General features: G+C 37.4%; 1 protein-coding gene across 4 annotated transcripts in view; it reads right to left on the reverse strand.

Annotated features, from left to right (window-relative positions):
* The window catches only part of TBCK (TBC1 domain containing kinase), a 233,478-nt gene that overhangs the window by 30,603 nt on the left and 184,829 nt on the right, over nucleotides 1-18,046 (reverse strand). For all 4 annotated transcript variants that reach the window (XM_025384912.1, XM_025384916.1, XM_025384915.1 and 1 more), the window contains one exon: nucleotides 8,128-8,287. In XM_025384912.1, coding sequence (XP_025240697.1) covers nucleotides 8,128-8,287 — 160 coding nt within the window. The remainder of the gene's footprint in view (nucleotides 1-8,127; nucleotides 8,288-18,046) is intronic.

Raw genomic sequence — 18,046 nt, forward strand, 5'->3', positions numbered from 1 at the left:
ATTAAGGCAGAAATCAAGTTCTTTGAAACTAATGAGAACAAAGAGACAATGCACCAGAATCTCTGAGACACAGCTAAAGAACTGTTAAAAGGGAAGTTTATAGCCCTAAATGTCCACATCAGAAATCTAAAAAGATCTCAAATTGACATTCTAACATCACAATTAAAAGAGCAAAAGAAGAAAAAGAGCAAACTTATCCAAAAGCTAACAGAAGACAAGAAATAACTAAAAGAAGAATTGAAGGAGATAGAGACATGAAAAACCCTCCAAAAAAAAAAAAAAAAAATTCCAGGAGCGTTTTTTTTTTTTTTTTTTGAAAAAATTAACAAAATAGACTGCTAACTAGACTAATGAAGAAAGACAAGAATCAAATAGACATAATAAAAATGTTAAAGAGGATATAACCACTGATGCCATGGAAATACAAACTACCATCAGAGAATACTATAAACATCTCTATGCAAATAAACTAGAAAATCTAGAAGAAATGGATAAATTCCGGGATGCATACACCCTACCAAGACTAAACCAGGAAAAAGTTGAATCCCTGAATATACCATAACAAGCTCTGAAATTAAGGCAGTAATAGCCTACCAACCAAAAAAAGCCCAGGACCAGACAGATTCACAGCTGAATTCTACCAGAAATACAAAGAGGAGCTGGTACCATTCCCTCTGAAACTATTCCAGACAATTGAAAAGGAAGGACTCCTCCCTAACTCATTTTATGAAGCCAGCATCATCCTGATACCAAAACCAGAAAGAGACATAACAAACAAAGAAAATGTCATGTCAATATCCCTGATGAACATCGATGAGAAAATCCTAAGTAAAACACTGGCAAACTGAATCCAGCGGCACATCAAAAAACTTATTCACCATGATCAAGTCAGCTTCATCCCTGGGATGCAAGGCTGGTTCAACAAATGCAAATCAATAAACGTAATCCATCACATAAACAGAACCAAAGACAAAAATCACATGATTGTATCAATAGATGCAGAAAAGGCCTTTGATAAAATTCAATATCCATTCATGTTAAAAACTCTCAAAAAACTCGGTATTGATGGAACATATCTCAAAATAATAAGAGCTATTTATGACAAACCCACAGCCAATTTCATATTGAATGGGCAAAAGCTGGAAGCATTCCCTTTGAAAACTGGTACAAGACAAAGATGCCCTCTCTCACCACTCCTATTCAACACAGTATTGGAAATTCTGGCCAGGGCAATCAGGAAAGAGAAAGAAATAAAAGGTATTCAAATAGAAGGAGAGGAAGTCAAGTTGTCTCTCTTTGCAGACAACATGATTTATATATTTATAAAAGCACATCATCTCAGCCCCAAAACTTCTTGAACCGATAAGCAACTTCAGGAAAGTCTCAGGATACGAAATCAATGTGCAAAAATCACAAGCATTCCTTTACACCAACAATGCGCAGGCAGAAAGCTAAATCATGAATGAACTCCCATTGAAAATCACTACAAAGAGAATAAAATACCTAGGAATACAGCTAACAAGGGATGTGAAGACCTCTTTAAGGAGAACTACAAACCACTGCTTAAGGAAATAAGAGGGGATACAAACAAATGAAAAAACATTCCATCCTCATGGATAGGAAGAATCAATATCATGAAAATGGCCATACTGCCCAAAGTAAGTTATAGATTCCATGCATTTCCATCAAACTACCAGTGACATTCTTCACAGAATTAGAAAAAACTATTTTAAATTTCAAGTGAAATCAAAGAAGATCCCATATAGACAAGAGAATCCTAGCAAACAAGAACAAAGTTGGAGGCATCATGCTACATGACTTCAAACTATACTACATGGCTACAGTGAACAAAACAGCATGGTACTTGTACATATAGACCAACAGAGCAGGACCAACATATAGACCAATGGAACAGAACAGAGATTTCAGAAATAACACCACATGTCTACAACCATCTGATCTTCAAGAAACCTGACAAAAATGAGCAGTGGGGAAAGGATCTCCTATTCAGTAAATGGTGCTGGGAAAACTGGCTAGCCATATGCAGAAAACTGGAACTGGACTGGAGCCCTACTTTACATCTTATACAAAAATTAACTAAAGATGGATTAAAGAGTTAAAGGTAAAACCCCAAACCATAAAAACCCTAGAAGAAAACCTAGGCAATACCATTCACACATAGGCATGGGCAAAGACTTCATGACAAAAATGCCAAAAGCAATTGTAACAAAAGCTAAAATTGAGAAATGGAATCTAATTAAACTGAAGAGCTCCTGCACAGCAAAATAAACTATCATCAGAGTGAACAGGCAACTATAGAATGGGAGAAAATTCTTGCAATCTACCCATCTGACAAAGGTCTAATATCCAGAATTTACAAGGAACATATTTACAAGAAAAAAACAAACAATCCCATCAAAAAATAGGCAAAGGATATGAACAGATCCTCCTCAAAAGAAGACATTTACACAGCCAACAAACATGAAAAAAAGCTCAACATCACTGATCATCAGAGAAATGCAAATCAAAACCACAATGAGATACCATTTCATGCCAGTCAAAATGGTGATTATTAAAAAGTCAGGAAACTATAGATGCTGGTGAAGGTGTGGAGAAACAGGAATACTTTCACACTGTTAGTGGGAATGTAAATTAGTTCAACCATTATAGAAGACATTATGGTGATTCCTCAAGGATCTAGAACCAGAAAAACCATTTGGATCCAGCAATCCCACTACTGGGTGTATACCCAAGGAATAGAAATCATTCTATTATAAAGACACATACTCATGTATACTTATTGCAGTACTATTTACACTAGCAAAGACATGGAACCAACCCAAATGCCCATCAATGATAGACTGGATAAAGAAAATCTGGAATAAAACTGGATAAAGAAAAACATGGAATACTATGAAGCCATAAAAAAGAATGACATCATGTCCTTTCCAGGGACATGGATGAAGCTGGAAGCCATCATCCTCAGCAGACTAACAGAAAAGCAGAAAACCAAACACTGCATGTTCTCACTCACAAATGAGAGTCGAACATTGAGAACACATGGACACTGAGAGGGGAACAACATACCCCATGGCCTGTTGGGTGGTGGTGGGTAAGGGAAGGGATCTTAGAGGACAGGTCAGTAGGTCCAGTAAACCACCATGGCACACATATACCTATGTAAGAAACCTGCAAATTCTGTACACATATCTTTTTTTTTTTTTTTAGAAGAAATAAGAAAAAGAGGTTTAATTGGCTCATGATTCTGTAGGCTTTACCGGAAGTGTGGTGCCAGCGTCTTCTGGTGAGGCCTCAGGAAGCTTACAGTCCTTACAGAAGGCAATAGGGAGCTAACATGTCACATGGCAAGAGTGGGAATAAGAGAGAGAGGAGGAGTCAGGCTCCTTTAAACCATCAACTCTCATAACAACTCTCACATGAATTAGCAGAGCAAGAACTCACTTATTACCATTGGGAGAGCACCAAACCATTCATGAGGGACCTTCCCCCATGATCCAAACACCTCCTACCAGGCCCCACATTGAACATTAGGGATTACATTTGAAATGAGATTTGGAGGGGACAAACATCCAAACCACATCATTCTGCCTCTGATCCCCCTAAATTCATGTCCTCCTCACACATCAGAATACAACCATGTCTTTGCAATAGTCAACCAAAGTCTTAACTTGCTTCAGCATTAACTCAAGTCTCAACTCCCAACTGTCAAGTCTCAAGCATCATCTGGAGATGAATCCATTGATCCTATGAGCCTGTGAGATTAAAAACAAGTTATTTACTCCCAATATACAATGGTGCTACAGATATTGGGTATACATTATCACTTGAAAAGGGAGAAATTGGCCAAAAGAGAGGCAATATGCCCACACAAGTCTGAAACTCAGCAGGACAGTCATTAAATCTTAAAGCTCCAAAACAATCTCCTTTGATATCATGTCCTACATCCTGGGCACAATGGTGTGAGATGTAGGCTATGAAGGCCTTGGACAGGTTTGTCCCTGTGGCTTTCCAAGATGCAACCCCTGTGGCTGCTCTCACAGGTTGGAGTTGAGTACCTACGGCTTTTCCACACTGTGGCTGCAAGCTGCCAATGGCTCTACCAGTCTCAGGTCTGGAGGGTGGCATCCCACTTCCCAAAGCTCCCCTAGACGGTTCCCTGGTGGGGACTCTGCAGGGGCTCCCACTCTACATTTCCCATTGGCACTGCCCTAGTATAGTTTCTCTGTGGGGGCTCTGCTCCTGTAGTAGGCTTCTTCCTGGGTATCCAGACTTCCCCATATATGCTCTGGAATCCAGTTGGGAGTTGCCAAGCTTCCTTCACATTTGCATTCTGTGCATCTGCAGGCTGAACATCACATGAAAGCTGCCAAGGATTATGGCTTGCTCCCTCCAGGGTGGCAGCCTGAGCTTTACCTTGGCCCAGTTGAGCTGTGGCTGGAGCCTGAGTGGTCGGATGCAGGGAGCACTGTCCTGAGGCTGTGCAGGCAAGTGGGGTCCTGGGCCTGACCCCCGAAACCATTCTTCTTCCCTAGGCCTCTGGGCCTGTGATGAGAAGGGCTGTCCCCAAGAACTCTGAAATGCCTTCAAGGCCTTTTACCCATTGTCTTGGCTCCTTTTTAGTCATGCTAATCTCTCTAGCAAATGATTGTTCAGTAGCCTGCTTGGATTTTTTCTACCATAGGGCTGCGCTACAAGTTTTCTAAATTTTTATGCTCTGCTGTCCTTATAACTTTAAGTCTTTTATTTGCTTCCATATATAATTTAGGGTGTTAGAAGCTGCCATACCGCTCCTTGAATGCTTTGCTGCTTAGACTTTTTTTTTTTTTTTCCTGCCAGGTATCTTGTCACCATAATTAAGTTCAAACTTCTCAGATCCCTATGACATAAACACACTGCTGTCAAGTTCTTTGCCAGGGTTTAACATGGGTAATCTTTACTCCAGTTCCCGATAACTCTCTGATTTCCACCTAAGACTTAATCAGCCTGGACTTCATTGTCCATATCTCTATGAGCATTTTGGATATAACCATTTAATCAGTCTCTAAGAAGTTTCAAACTTTTTCTCATTTTCCTGTCTTCTTCTGAGCCTTCCAAACTCTTTCAACCTCTGCTCATTACCCGGTTCCAAAGCTGTTGCCACATTTTCAGGTATTTAATAGCAACACCCCATTCCTGGTACCAATTATCTGTGTTAGTTTATTCTTGTGTTGCTATAAAGAAATACTTGAGACTGGATAATATATTTAAAAAAGATGGTTAATTGGCTCTCAGTTTTACAGGTTTTACAGAAAGCATGGTGCTGACATCTATCTCTGATGAAGTCTCACAAACCTTACAATCATGGTGGAAGGTAACAGGGAGTCAGCATGTCACATGGCATGAGCAGGAACAAGAGAAAGGAGGAAGAGCCAGCCTTTTAAACAACCAGCTCTCATGTGAACTAACACAGTGAGAACTCACTTATTACCATGGAGAGGACATCAAGCCATTCATGAGGGATCTGCCCCCATGATCCAAACACCTCCCACCAGGCCAGCCTCCAACATTGGAGATAATATTTCAACATGAGATTTGGAGGGGACAAAGAGCCAAATCATATGAGTTACTAGTCTGACTTTCTCTGAAATAGGTATATTTAGATTGTTCTCTGTTGTTGGATGGTAGAAATAGTTATATATAACTATTATATATAACTTTTATATATAATCTATATAAAAGATAGGTGAGTTATTTATAACTTAGAAGTAATATCCACTTGCATACTTCTTTAGTATGAACTAACTTTAGTATGGTTAGTTAAGTTTCATCATTAAGAATGACTTTCATTTAGTGAACATTTAGTGTCAAAAGTTAATGCTGGCCAGGTGTGGAGGCTCATGCCTATAATCCCAGCACTTTGGGAGGCCGAGGCGGGCAGATCATGAGGTCAGGAGATTGAGACCATCCTGGCTAACACGGTGAAATCCCGTCTCTACTAATACAAAAAATTAGCCAGGCGTGGTGGCGGGCACCTCTAGAGTCCCAGCTACTCAGGAGGCTCAGGCAGGAATGGCATGAACCCAGGAGGCAGAGCTTGCAGTGAGCTAAGATTGTGTCACTGCACTCCAGCCTGGGTGACAGGGCGAGACTCCATCTCAGAAAAGAAAAAAAAAAAAAATTAATGCTGCCATCAGTCCTGTACTTCTGAGACATGGATTGTTGGATGCTTAAAATGGTTTATGACAAGAAGTCTTAAAGTTCTAATCTGACTTTTAAAGTTTTAAATTTCTAACAAAGATGGTAAAACAGACACTGGGCCCTATTTGAGAGTGGAGGGTGGGAGGAGGAAGAGAAGCAGAAAAAATAACTATTGGGTACTAGGCTTAGTACCTTGGTGATAAAATAAGCTGTACAACAAACACCTGTGACATGAGTTTACCTATATAACATACCTGCACATGTACCCCTGAACCTAAAATAAAAGTTAATAAAAATTTATTACGAATTAAAAATAATATACAACACCAAGAGTGAGACCTGATGTAAACTGTGGACTTTGGATGACAATGATGTGTCTATGAAGGTTCATCAATTGTAACAAATGTACCACTCTGATGGGGGAGGTTGATAACGGGAAAGGTTGTGCATGTGTGGGGTAGTGGGTATGTGGGAAATTTCTATTCCTCTCGATTTTGCTCTATGAAAAGCAAAAACTTAAAGGACTTAAAAATTATAGTGAAGGCATTAAATTTGGAAAAATCAATAACCTAGTTCCTTACTATGAAATCATATGGCATAGTTCTCTAAATGTAACCTTTATATGTCGTTTTCATGGACTTCATACACACTTGCTCTAGGAATAAAAGAGTAAAGTATTTTCATGTTTCCTTTTTTTCTGAGTTTGTATCAGTACTGGGTGTGTGCAGGTGGGGATAGGAGGGTTATCTTTAGCTAATTTTAGAATTGAGTTGAATGGACGAATTATAATTTTCCAGTAAAAAAATTCAAGAAGTGTTTTTTGCCTCCCAGGTGGTAAAATCATGCATACTTTTTATTTCCTTTTTTGGTCTCTATATTTTCCAAGTGTTCAACAAAGTGTGGTTATTAGTTTTTATAATAAAAGAGATTTTAGGTTATTTCTCTGATTTCTAAGAGTAAAAAAAAAATAAAGTTTTAAAGTTCTAATCTGAAATTTTCAGTGACCACATTTCAGTAGTGTTCAAAGGAATATGTACAATCAAGGCAAATATTTTGTCTCTACTCCTGATTTCCCTGATGACAGAATTTTCCTAAGCATATTCCTGGCCTTTCTTTTTGTCCCTCTATTCTCTCTGCCCTAGGAGGTTGAAGGATTTATTTGACTGGTAAATTTAGGAAGGTTCAGTCCTATTTATCTTCCTTTTAGAAAAAAGCTGTCTGCAGGGAGCAAGTTACCTCTATTTTTCTAGGAGCAGATTCTTCCCCTTTAGAGAAAGATCCTGTACTTGTTCAACACTGCCTATATTTAGATACCTTCTCTGCCTGCTTGTTTTTAAGTAAGCCCATTTGGCTCTCATACTAAGCTACAGTCTTCAATTTGTCTTTTATTAAAAAATAAATATATTTTTGGCCTTCATATGCTACTCTTTGTTTTATTTTTCAATTTGCTTAGAACATAGCCATGGAAGAAGGAAGCCATTTTATTGTTTCATGTATTTCTCATGTCTGACAGTTGACATTCTTCCTGAATTCTCTATCATCAAGAAGCTTTGACTCTATAGTAAACACAATTTCTAAATCTAACGAATCTCATCATGACCAGCTCTCAGAGCCTACACTTGAACACTACTGTTTTTCTCCAATGGATGGAATTCAAGCTACTTCTTTGCAATTTCAGAAAGCAGTCAGAAAAAAACAGCCTTAGGTTATCGTTTTGATTTTTTAAGGTTACTCTTGATCCTGATGCTGAACACTGAGGGAAAAATGCTTCAATTACAGACAAACTCTTCCATAATAACACAGACAAATCTTCAAAACTCATATTATTTGTGACCAACTCCTGAAGAAATATACTTTTAGATAACCTTCACATCGAAGGCAGGTAAATCACTCATCATATGTACATATGACATTTCTGAATATAATTACCTCAGCTGTGTGCTTTGCCACATGCCCCACGATGACAATGACCTTCCCTTTGAAGTTCTGGAGCATAGCAGTGTAAGGGCCCTGGGTAAGCTCCCCTTCTGCAGTGAAGGCAGCACTGAATGGAATGTTGATGCTTCCTGAAATGTGACCACGAATAAAGCTGAGAAGGAAAGTTTAAGGAAAACATTTATTTGTGTGCAATCATGAGTGTCTGAGGGAAACTCACAGAGCTAAGTGACTCCCAGAAGAGAGTACTAAACATCTTCCAGCTCATAAGTGTATTTATCTAAATGAAGTAGGGCACCTCCAAGAGAAAAAAAAAATTAAATTTGAAAATGAAGTAGAAGAGAGAAAGGAAGATGACTAGCCAAAGATGTAAAAGGATTTTACATCAAAAGCATTTCTCATTACATAAACACAGATATGGGGTAAACAATAACCATATTTAAAGAGGTTCTATAATGAGTGGAGATAGTGGAGATGGACTACATATCTTGCAATTTAAATTTTCTAGTCAGCTGCTGCTTCATCATTTCTTTTAAAGAAAAGAATATGACATTAATAGTGAGAGAAAGAACCATAAATAAGTTCTGAAAAATGAAAGGAGAGAGAATCAATATTAACATTCCAGTGGACATTGTTTAGTTGACATTTTCTAGAATGGGAAGAGAATTTATGATCATGCATAGATTACCTTTGAATTCATCAGCATTAGTTTTTCAAACATTTCTAATTATTCAATATTCCCAACTGTAGTTTTCCTGAAGAGTCATGACTTTTCTCTCAGAATATAATTACTCTGATGGTACTTTTTAAAAAAAAACTGAAAGTACTTTATTTTCAGTAAAGATCTACTTTTTAAAATGAAAATTTTTTTGTAACACAAACTAAGAACTTAACAACTCATGTATTCTCAGCACCTATATCTACATCTGTCCAGGCCTGAATCAGTTGCCAGACAGTGTTTCCATATTTATCAAACAACCTTTACCAACCATGAACATCTTCTCTTTTTTAGTGTGTTTAAAGTAGCAAAAGCAATACAAATCTATCCTGGTCAAATGCTGTAGCAGACATGTTTGGGTTGCCTGCCCACCTGCTGTTTTCTTGTTTGGAAGAGCACCAGCCATTGACCCTGAGGAAAGGGTGAGTCTAGGCTGTCATATTGGTATCAGATGATCCTGCTATAACCATGACTGACCGGATGGTGGAGGGGAGGGTGATGATGGATATATGATGCAGGCCGAGCCAATGAGATTCTCTCCTTTGAAAATCGGAAATAAAAGACATAAAAGATAATGCTCAGACTGTGTTAAGCGTTACATGCAAAGTCACCTTTAAGGGCCTCTTCCATAAAATTTGTTCAGCCACTTATTAGAAAATTAGAAGACTCTGACTCTAAAAGAAGAACTGTTTAATAGATAAATTTAGTGACTACTGTATTTGGTTAAAAAAGTACCTATCTATATCTAAATAACCATATCTAGTAACTATATCTATAATCATAGATAAGTATTAAGGTGATTTTGTAGGTTCAATATCACCTATTTATTATGTGCCTTTAAAGATTTTAATCTAAACTCCTTTCAGTTACTAGAAGTATGTCATAAAGTTATTATCATATTATCCTTGTGATTTGTTAAAATCTAGATTAAATATTAAAATGCTTCACAAAATATGACGGCAACAGAGTCTTTTTTGAAAGAGAAAGTTTTTCAAAATACAAAATGATTCCAAACCTTTTTTAGGCTACAGTTTGGAAAATAAGGCATAAAAGAAACAGAGTTTTAAACCACACTTTCCTTATTCTTAATCTACTTCAACCAAAAAGTCTTGGATAATATCTAAGAACACTCATCCAAGAACACTCTTATCATGAAACTTCTAGCACAAAAATGACTGGGTAAGCATGAATGTCTTTAGACATGGTGGTTAAACCTCTAAATTTTCTATCAATCATTACTGGCAAACAGCAGAGGTGAATGCATTATTGGCAAACAACAGAGGAGAATGAGATTGGCCTAGTTATAAATAAGTGTATTTACAATGAATAGCCTGTTGTTTAAATAAGTCAGACAATGAAGACAACTTTGGTTATTTAGAAATCTTTTCTTTTTTCCTTGGAAATTACTGACATTGCCTACAATACAATTTCTCATGTGACACATACAGCATTAGATGAAATAGAACTGCTTTAGGCAACTTCTAGACATTCGAGAGGTGGTCAGATTATATTGTAAATCTAGGCAGATGGATACTTTTTTCACTTGTTGAGTCCTTCATAATCAGAATAAAATATGAGGTATTTGGAAACTGAGCCAGGAACAGATTTCTGTATATTTTGTATTAGGAAGAATAAATAAAGAGGGAAATAGAAGAAAATTTTTGACATACGGTGACTGAATAACCATAGTTGACTGTCATCAGTCATGAGTAAAATCTGGCAAGTAAAGAGAAATGATGGAGAATATGTTGAGAGAAGCACATTTTTCCATGCTCTAAGAACTTTGGTTTTATTTCACTATATTACAGTGGAAAACAAGTATACACAGGACCTTCACACAAAGGTAGGGTTAGAGATGAACATGCAACACTACATATTTTAGAAGTATGACTGTCACTTTATTGCTTTCTGTCTAATATAGATAAAAATCTTAACCCTCTACACTAATGTTTTACATTTTAAAAAGGCATTTCTCATTATATAAACACAGATAGGGGGTAAAAAATAACCACACTTAAAGAGGTTCTATAATGAGTATAATATTCAATAGTCAGACACTATGCTATTTTATAAACGAAGAATTTAAAAAGCTACAGCTTCAAAGAACCCAGTTCAGAGGAAATACTACTATTAAGGAAATAGTAGCCAAAGTATTTATGGGGCGATCAGCCCCAATCACATATATATCATGATATTGCAATCCCAACAATGACATTACAATTTTTGGTTAGGTTTTGGCAAAAGTGGCAATAGTATCCATAAATACTAATTTTTAACTTTCAGGGTTCATAGGAAATGAGAATTTTTGATGACATACTTGAAAGAGTTAAAAGATAAAAAAACATCATTACAGAAGTCAGCAGTAATTAAAATGAAATCTCTAGACTGGAATAATAATAGTTATGAAAGCATAAAAGCATCCAGTTATTGTAGCAGTCACTTCACCACATGTTTGAATATGGTTGTTTACTACTATGAATGCACTACAGGATACATTCCAGTAAACATATGAATTTTCTTTGGCATATGGTGACCGTACATTATATATCTTACCCCGTCTTGGAATACATTATACCCCTCCCTGCAAATAAACCATTCAGATCAACATTCCATTTGGCAGATATTACCAAAAGCATTTGAATGTATACTTAGAACAAAATCAAAATTTTGCATTAAACAGAATTTGATAGCCCAATGCACAGACAGATTAAAAAAATTACTGTAAGCTTCTGATAAATAACTTGGATTATCAGAATATCATTAACAGGTAGGGATGATGTATATTATCTTCTAGGTTTCTAAGATACGAAAACTTTCCTGTATTCATAATTCAGTCTACAAAACAATGCTGTAAGTAGATGTGCTGTACTTCAATCAAACAGAAAAAAATCAGGTCTAAGTATATAGGTACAGTGTATGAGTAAATTACATGGTATTTAACCAAGACTATTCAAAAAGACTCTTTAATTTACAAAAAGATTTGAAAATTCCTTTAAAATATTGCTTAAAATTCAACACAGAAACCAGCTCATGTTTTTTTAAATCCTAAAAGAGCACAGCATTTTTGCTGGATGCCACACTTAGTGACGTCGTATCTCTAAAGACAACCCACACCAGTATTTCACCAAACCACTCAAGAACATCTACCTACCTTTGCTTTTTGGCTGTTTGTCTGCTGGGTTAACTAATTATAATTAGTGTTATAGACTTTTCAGCCCAAACTGAAGGTTTTACCTTTAGTATATCAACAGCCAAAAAGAAATATGAAATTAAACCCATAGTTCTCTCATAGATAACATAACTAAATAGCATTAACTGATACAAAAATGATGTTTAGATATCATTATTTTCTTTGCTAAATCTATTGATACTTTGAATGGCATCACCATCCCCCAAATCAAACAGTCAAAAATCTCATTTCCAACATCTTATTAGTAGCAACATCCAATATTCTGCTGCTCTTATAAATCCTGTACTCACATTTTTATTCCCATTACCCCTTGCCTATTTCAGATATTGATTTGTCTTGAGCTTAAACTACTGTAGTAACTGTTTTCTCCAACTTTTGTCTTTTCTCTTGGAAATACACTTGATTTACAATATTGACAGAGAAAAAATTTAAAAGCAAAGCGTTCTGATTATCATATCCTTTCTGAGAAACTTTCCATGACAGCCTATAGGACAAAGCCCGTATTTCTCAGTTCAGTCCTCATGAACAGAACCTAACTACTTTAATTCTAACCAAACTAAATCATGCATGTTACCAATATGTTTTCTATCTCCCGTAGTTTTCTCTTTCTAAATATCTTTTTCTCCTTATTTTTGCACAAACATCCATTCTTCAAATGTTTCATCCATGAAATTTTCCCTTCCCACAGTATCTGTACATCTCTCATAACAGCAATTTGATTTTATATAAAATATTCTAATGAAAATGACTTCTATCTAAACAACTGATAGAAACGATGAGTATTTATTTCATCTTTGAATCTTTTTTTTTTTTTCCTGAGACAGTGTCTCATTCTGTCACTCAGGTCAGAGTGTAGTGGCACGATCTCAGCTCACTGTAAGCTCCGCCTCCTGGGTTCACACCATTATCCTGCCTCAGGCTCCTGAGTAGCTGGGACTACAGGCGCCTGCCACGATGCCTGGCTAATGTTTTGTATTTTTAGTAGAGACGAGGTTTCACCGTGTTAGTCAGGATTGTCTCGATATCCTGACCTCGTGATCCGCCCGCCTCGGCCTCCCAAAGTGCTGAGATTACAGGCGTGAGCCACCGCGCCGGGCTCATCTTTGAATCTCTTGCAACGATTAATAGAATGCTTGGAACATCACTTACATATTTGGTGAGTAAATGAATTTCAGAATTTTGCCAAACCTGGAGTAACTAGTATCGGCAGCAAATATGCTAAGGTGCCTTCTGTTGCACCCTAACCAGTGGCATCAGTATCTAACAATGCTTCCAAGTGTCAACGATATAGAATTTCCCTTTGTCAGCACACACTTTGAGAAAAGGGAAAGAAACAGCAACAAAAGTAATTTCTCTGGATTTTCTTCAGCATAGGCCCACTAAAACTGGTCTATTTAGGGAAAAGCTAGGGGCCTCACTCTTTATGACAGGATATGAAAGAATGATTATACACATCAAATTTCTGGATAATTCAATCCTAATTTTGCGTGCAAGATTATCTCTACCCTAATCCATCCTTTACAATGCATTAAAATAATTTTTCTGAAATAAAAATCTGAGCATGGCATAAACCAAATATATCTGGTTTAGAATTTTTTAAGTTTCTCACTGCCTTTGGAATAAAACCCAAATTTCTCAGCATGTTATGAGACATTTTCAATGAAGCTACTTTTACCTACTCTAGTCTCATTACTAATTCTCATATATTCCAGACATATTCATCCACAGTTCTTGTAACTTCCTAAAAGTGTCCTTCTCACCTTCTCTGGGCCTCAAACAATGTAGTTTTTCAATGCCTTCTTTCTCTTCTTTGCTGGGTTACTAACTTCTACTTGTTTTTTAAGACTCATGTCAGACAACACTTGGTTTAGGTGCCCATCCTATATTTCCAGGAATTTGGGTATGCTTCAGATATAGACCATTTCATATTATACTGCAATTATCTATTTCACATATCTATTTTAGTTATAAGACTGTGAGCTTCTGGTGGGCAGGGGTGCTGTAATTAAACTCTATTTTCCCATTGACTGGCAAAGCAGGTCCTTAAACAGGACTGGCTGGCTGATTGAATGAGACTGTATGACACTCTAGGAACTGGGGTCATGGCTGGTTCACACAGCAAATAGAAACTCTTTAACAGCTAATATACCTTTCATAACTAACAATCCAGACATGACGACATTCCTCAGCAGTTGCTATCATATACTCCCACGTTACACAAAGCCCATTAAAATATGGGAATACAATTGGATGGAAATTTTAATTTAGATAGATTGAACCTAAGTCCAAATGAGATGAAAAAAATCTTACTAAACCTTCTCATCAGTATCTAGCCTGCTCTGATCATGAGTATCTTTAAATTGCTTTGAAGAAGTTTTTATAAATTAATTCTTAAGGACAAAGAGACAAGAGTAATACTAGTGTTCACTAAGGATGGATGTGCCATAATGAAATAATGAATACAATTGAGTTCATGTGTTTTTCAAAACACAAATTTAAGCCTGAGGTTGTCTTTGGTATAGTTTTAGATGCTAACATTTTTCAAAAAAAATCAAAAGGTAAGAGTTTTACAAGTAAAGCTCAGCCTTGAGCAAAAACTCAGCCTTGATTTCAAGCAAATGAGTAATATTCCTTTAAAGTATTGCTGTTTACAGATAACATAAGTTGGATCCACAATTACATGACTAAGACCTCTCTTAATATGAACTCCAAGAAAACTGAAACCCTAAATATTTATAACTATTAAAGAAAACAAGAGTCTGCTTGTGTATGACCATGGAAACTATTAACATCTGAAATTCATGTCACTACATGAGAAACATTTTCTATTGCCTCCTTATAAAATGCAATTTTTGTTTGCTTTGAAATTCTCAAAATACATTGAAGAACAAATATATCTGGCTTGATTTTTAACTAGATTAACATTTCATGTTTCTATCTTCTAAAAGCAAACAAAAAAAATGTGATTTCAACAAAAACTGCTGTTTTGCCTCTCTGAGCCTTTGAATTTAGTATTAAAGAGTTTAGACCACATTAGGGTTTTTTCTTATACTGAAGTTTTGGGATTATGTTTTTATTGTTAGGTGGGTAAAGTCTGTCTTCATGTCCTTCAGCTTTCTTTTTCTGTATTCTCCATTCCCTTGGCCCACATTGGGGTTTAGGTAGTTCCCTAAGATTGTTGGCACCTTAATGTGTTGCTTCTCTCCTACAATCACAAAAACTGAACATAGGTTAAAATTTTGTCACCCGCAGGCTTTCTGTATTTTAACGGAGACTATTCATAACACAAGCTAAATGACTGAAGCCTTACAGTAGCGTTTTAGGCATCAAGTGACGGTTCTGAAGGGGGCGTGGTGGTAGTGGTGAGGCCGTCCCTTAAATTTATTGGTAGACAGCTTATTTTGCCTGTGGATAAGATTGCCTCCCTACCTTTCATAAGCTATCACTTAAATCCTTTTACATAGGTTAAAAAAAAGATGAGATGAAATATACTCTTAGACATTAAATCTCCTGGAAGCACAATTTAGGAAAAAAAAAAATTCACCTATATAAAGAGGTAAGAACTGTTCTTTAGACAAAGACTTTCCATTTAAATGATGTATAAAAGCAAAACAGAAGATAAACATGATACAGGGACATTATAAGTAATGTGAACAACATTTCAAATAATTTACTTCCTCTGGGGAAGGAAAAGGTATTAGAGAAAGTTTCTTTTTTTTCCATATTGTGCAGGGTCACATTTTGTGGCAAGGAAGAAATAAAATTATTTCAAAAATATCCTAGTATTAAATATGTAATTACTTTTTAAACAGATTGTTAAAGTCACATAAATCCTAGACTTTAATTGTGAAGATTTACCTTGGTTAAGAATTAAGAGTTACTGTACAAAGATAATTATTTTTAAAATATAATTAAAATTTCAATAGGCTTTAAAAAACATCAGCATATTAGTAGTTTTAGGGAAATTTTTATTAAAACGGTTTTGAATGAATTAAATATTATAAATTATGTCAATATAGTAGGAAAGGATCTTTCTATCATGTTTCCTCCCTCAAAGTGTTGCAATATTGCTTTCTAAAATTTGAAATACTTCAATTTTCCTTGATTCTGTGGCTACATCTGTATAAAGATAACCACAGGTAGATTTGTTCAGTTGGGATCTGGGATTAGGCCTCTTATACACACAGGTACTGAAGGTAATAGCTTATTTTGTGTATAAGATTTGAAGAAATGTATATAGCATCTGAATGAATATATATCGTTTAGAGGCATCAATGCATGTCTCGCTGACTCATTAATTTCTATTAATTTCAATCTTGTTTATGCTCTACTGTCCTACACAGAGACCAGATAGGCACCTGCCAAATAGTGTAAAATTCAGAAGCACAAGACTGTCTCTGCCAAGTACTAGTTATATGGCCTTGGGAAAGTTGCTTAACCTCTTTAAGCTTCAGTTTATCAGTAAAACAGAGATAACAACAGTATCTACATCATAAGACTAGCACCAAGCTTGGCACAGTGTAAGAACTTAAAGACTGCTATTATTAGAAGTCAATTTACTTCAGTCTATTCAAGAAGCAGCTAGTGTGCGTGGCCAGAAGCAGCTAGTGTGCATGGTTCTCATGGAGAAAATCAGAAGGGGGCAACTAAATACCACACCTTCAGCTGAAGCATCCAGGTATTTACAGTGGGACTAGTCAAGGAAACAACTTGACCCACAGAGAATGAAGAAAAGTAAGGACAATGACCCACCTGGGAACAACATGGAAACAGGGGATACTCCCCCACCCAAGGGAAGTGGTGAGTGAATGAGCGGCCACAGGAAAACACACTTCTCTCACAGGTCTTTGCAACCCTCAGGTCAGGAGATCTCCTTGTGAACCTACTCCACCAGGGCCTTCAGTCTTCAGTCTGACGGATAGATCTACATGAAGTCTTGGCAGAGCAACTGCTCAGGCATAGGTGGAGACCCTCAAGCCTTAGATTATTACTGGGTTTTCTGGCAAAAGTAGCTGCAGCTTCGGCAAAGTAGAAGGTTAGACTCCTGTACATACCTGTAGGAAAGAGGCCGAATCCAGAAGGCTGAGTAGTAACAACCTGCAGGCCCCACTTCCGCGGCATCTCACAAGATAAGACCTATTGGCTTGGGATCCAGCCAGCTACCAGCAGTGGCACTGCACCTCCCTAAGAAGGAGTTCCCAGGGAGAGGGGTGGGTTGCTATCTTTGCTGTCCAGACACCTTAGCCATTCCAGCCTTCAGGCTTTGGAGAGTCTGAGCTGACTCAGGGCAGAAGGAATCCCACAGCACAGCATAGATGCTCTACCAAAATGTGGCCAGACTGCAGACTGCTTTTTTAAGCAGGTTCTGATCCTGTTCCTCCTCACTGGGCAGGACCTCTCAACCAGGGTCTCCAGCCACTTTGTACAGGTGCCTTTAAACCAGCAATAGGTCCACACCTCCCTGGGACAAAGCTCCCAGAGCGAGGAACAGGTTGCCATCTTTGCTGTTTCACAGCCTTCACTGGTGACACCTCCAGGTTCTGGAAAATCTGAGATGATTAGGGCCTAGAGTGGGCCCCAAGCATACTGCAGCGGCCCTACAGAAAAGTGGCCAGACTATTACATGGGTTCCTGTTCTCATATCTCCTTACTGGGCAGATCCTCCAGGCCTGAGGTTCCAGCCACCCCCCACCAGAGCTATTGAGCCATTGAGCCAGTACAAACTCAGCAACTCCCTGTACAGAGCCTCCAGGGGCAAATAAAAGCCTCTCTGCCATGGTCTCTACAGTGGAACTGCCCTTGTCACCCTTGAACTAATGAAGAAGCAAAGACCTTAAGTGCCTTATCCATACCTCCAACAAACTGCAGTTGAACCAAGGAGAGGAGGCCAGTCCATCTCCCACAGGTCCCACACACTCCCCAAAGCTCATCACCAGTCAGGAAACTCCTGGCTTGGGCCCACAGAACAAACTTCCATTTTGGGCTGACTTCGCTGAGTGATTGCT

Source organism: Theropithecus gelada, chromosome 5, assembly GCF_003255815.1.
Source record: "Theropithecus gelada isolate Dixy chromosome 5, Tgel_1.0, whole genome shotgun sequence".
NCBI lineage: Eukaryota > Metazoa > Chordata > Mammalia > Primates > Cercopithecidae > Theropithecus > Theropithecus gelada.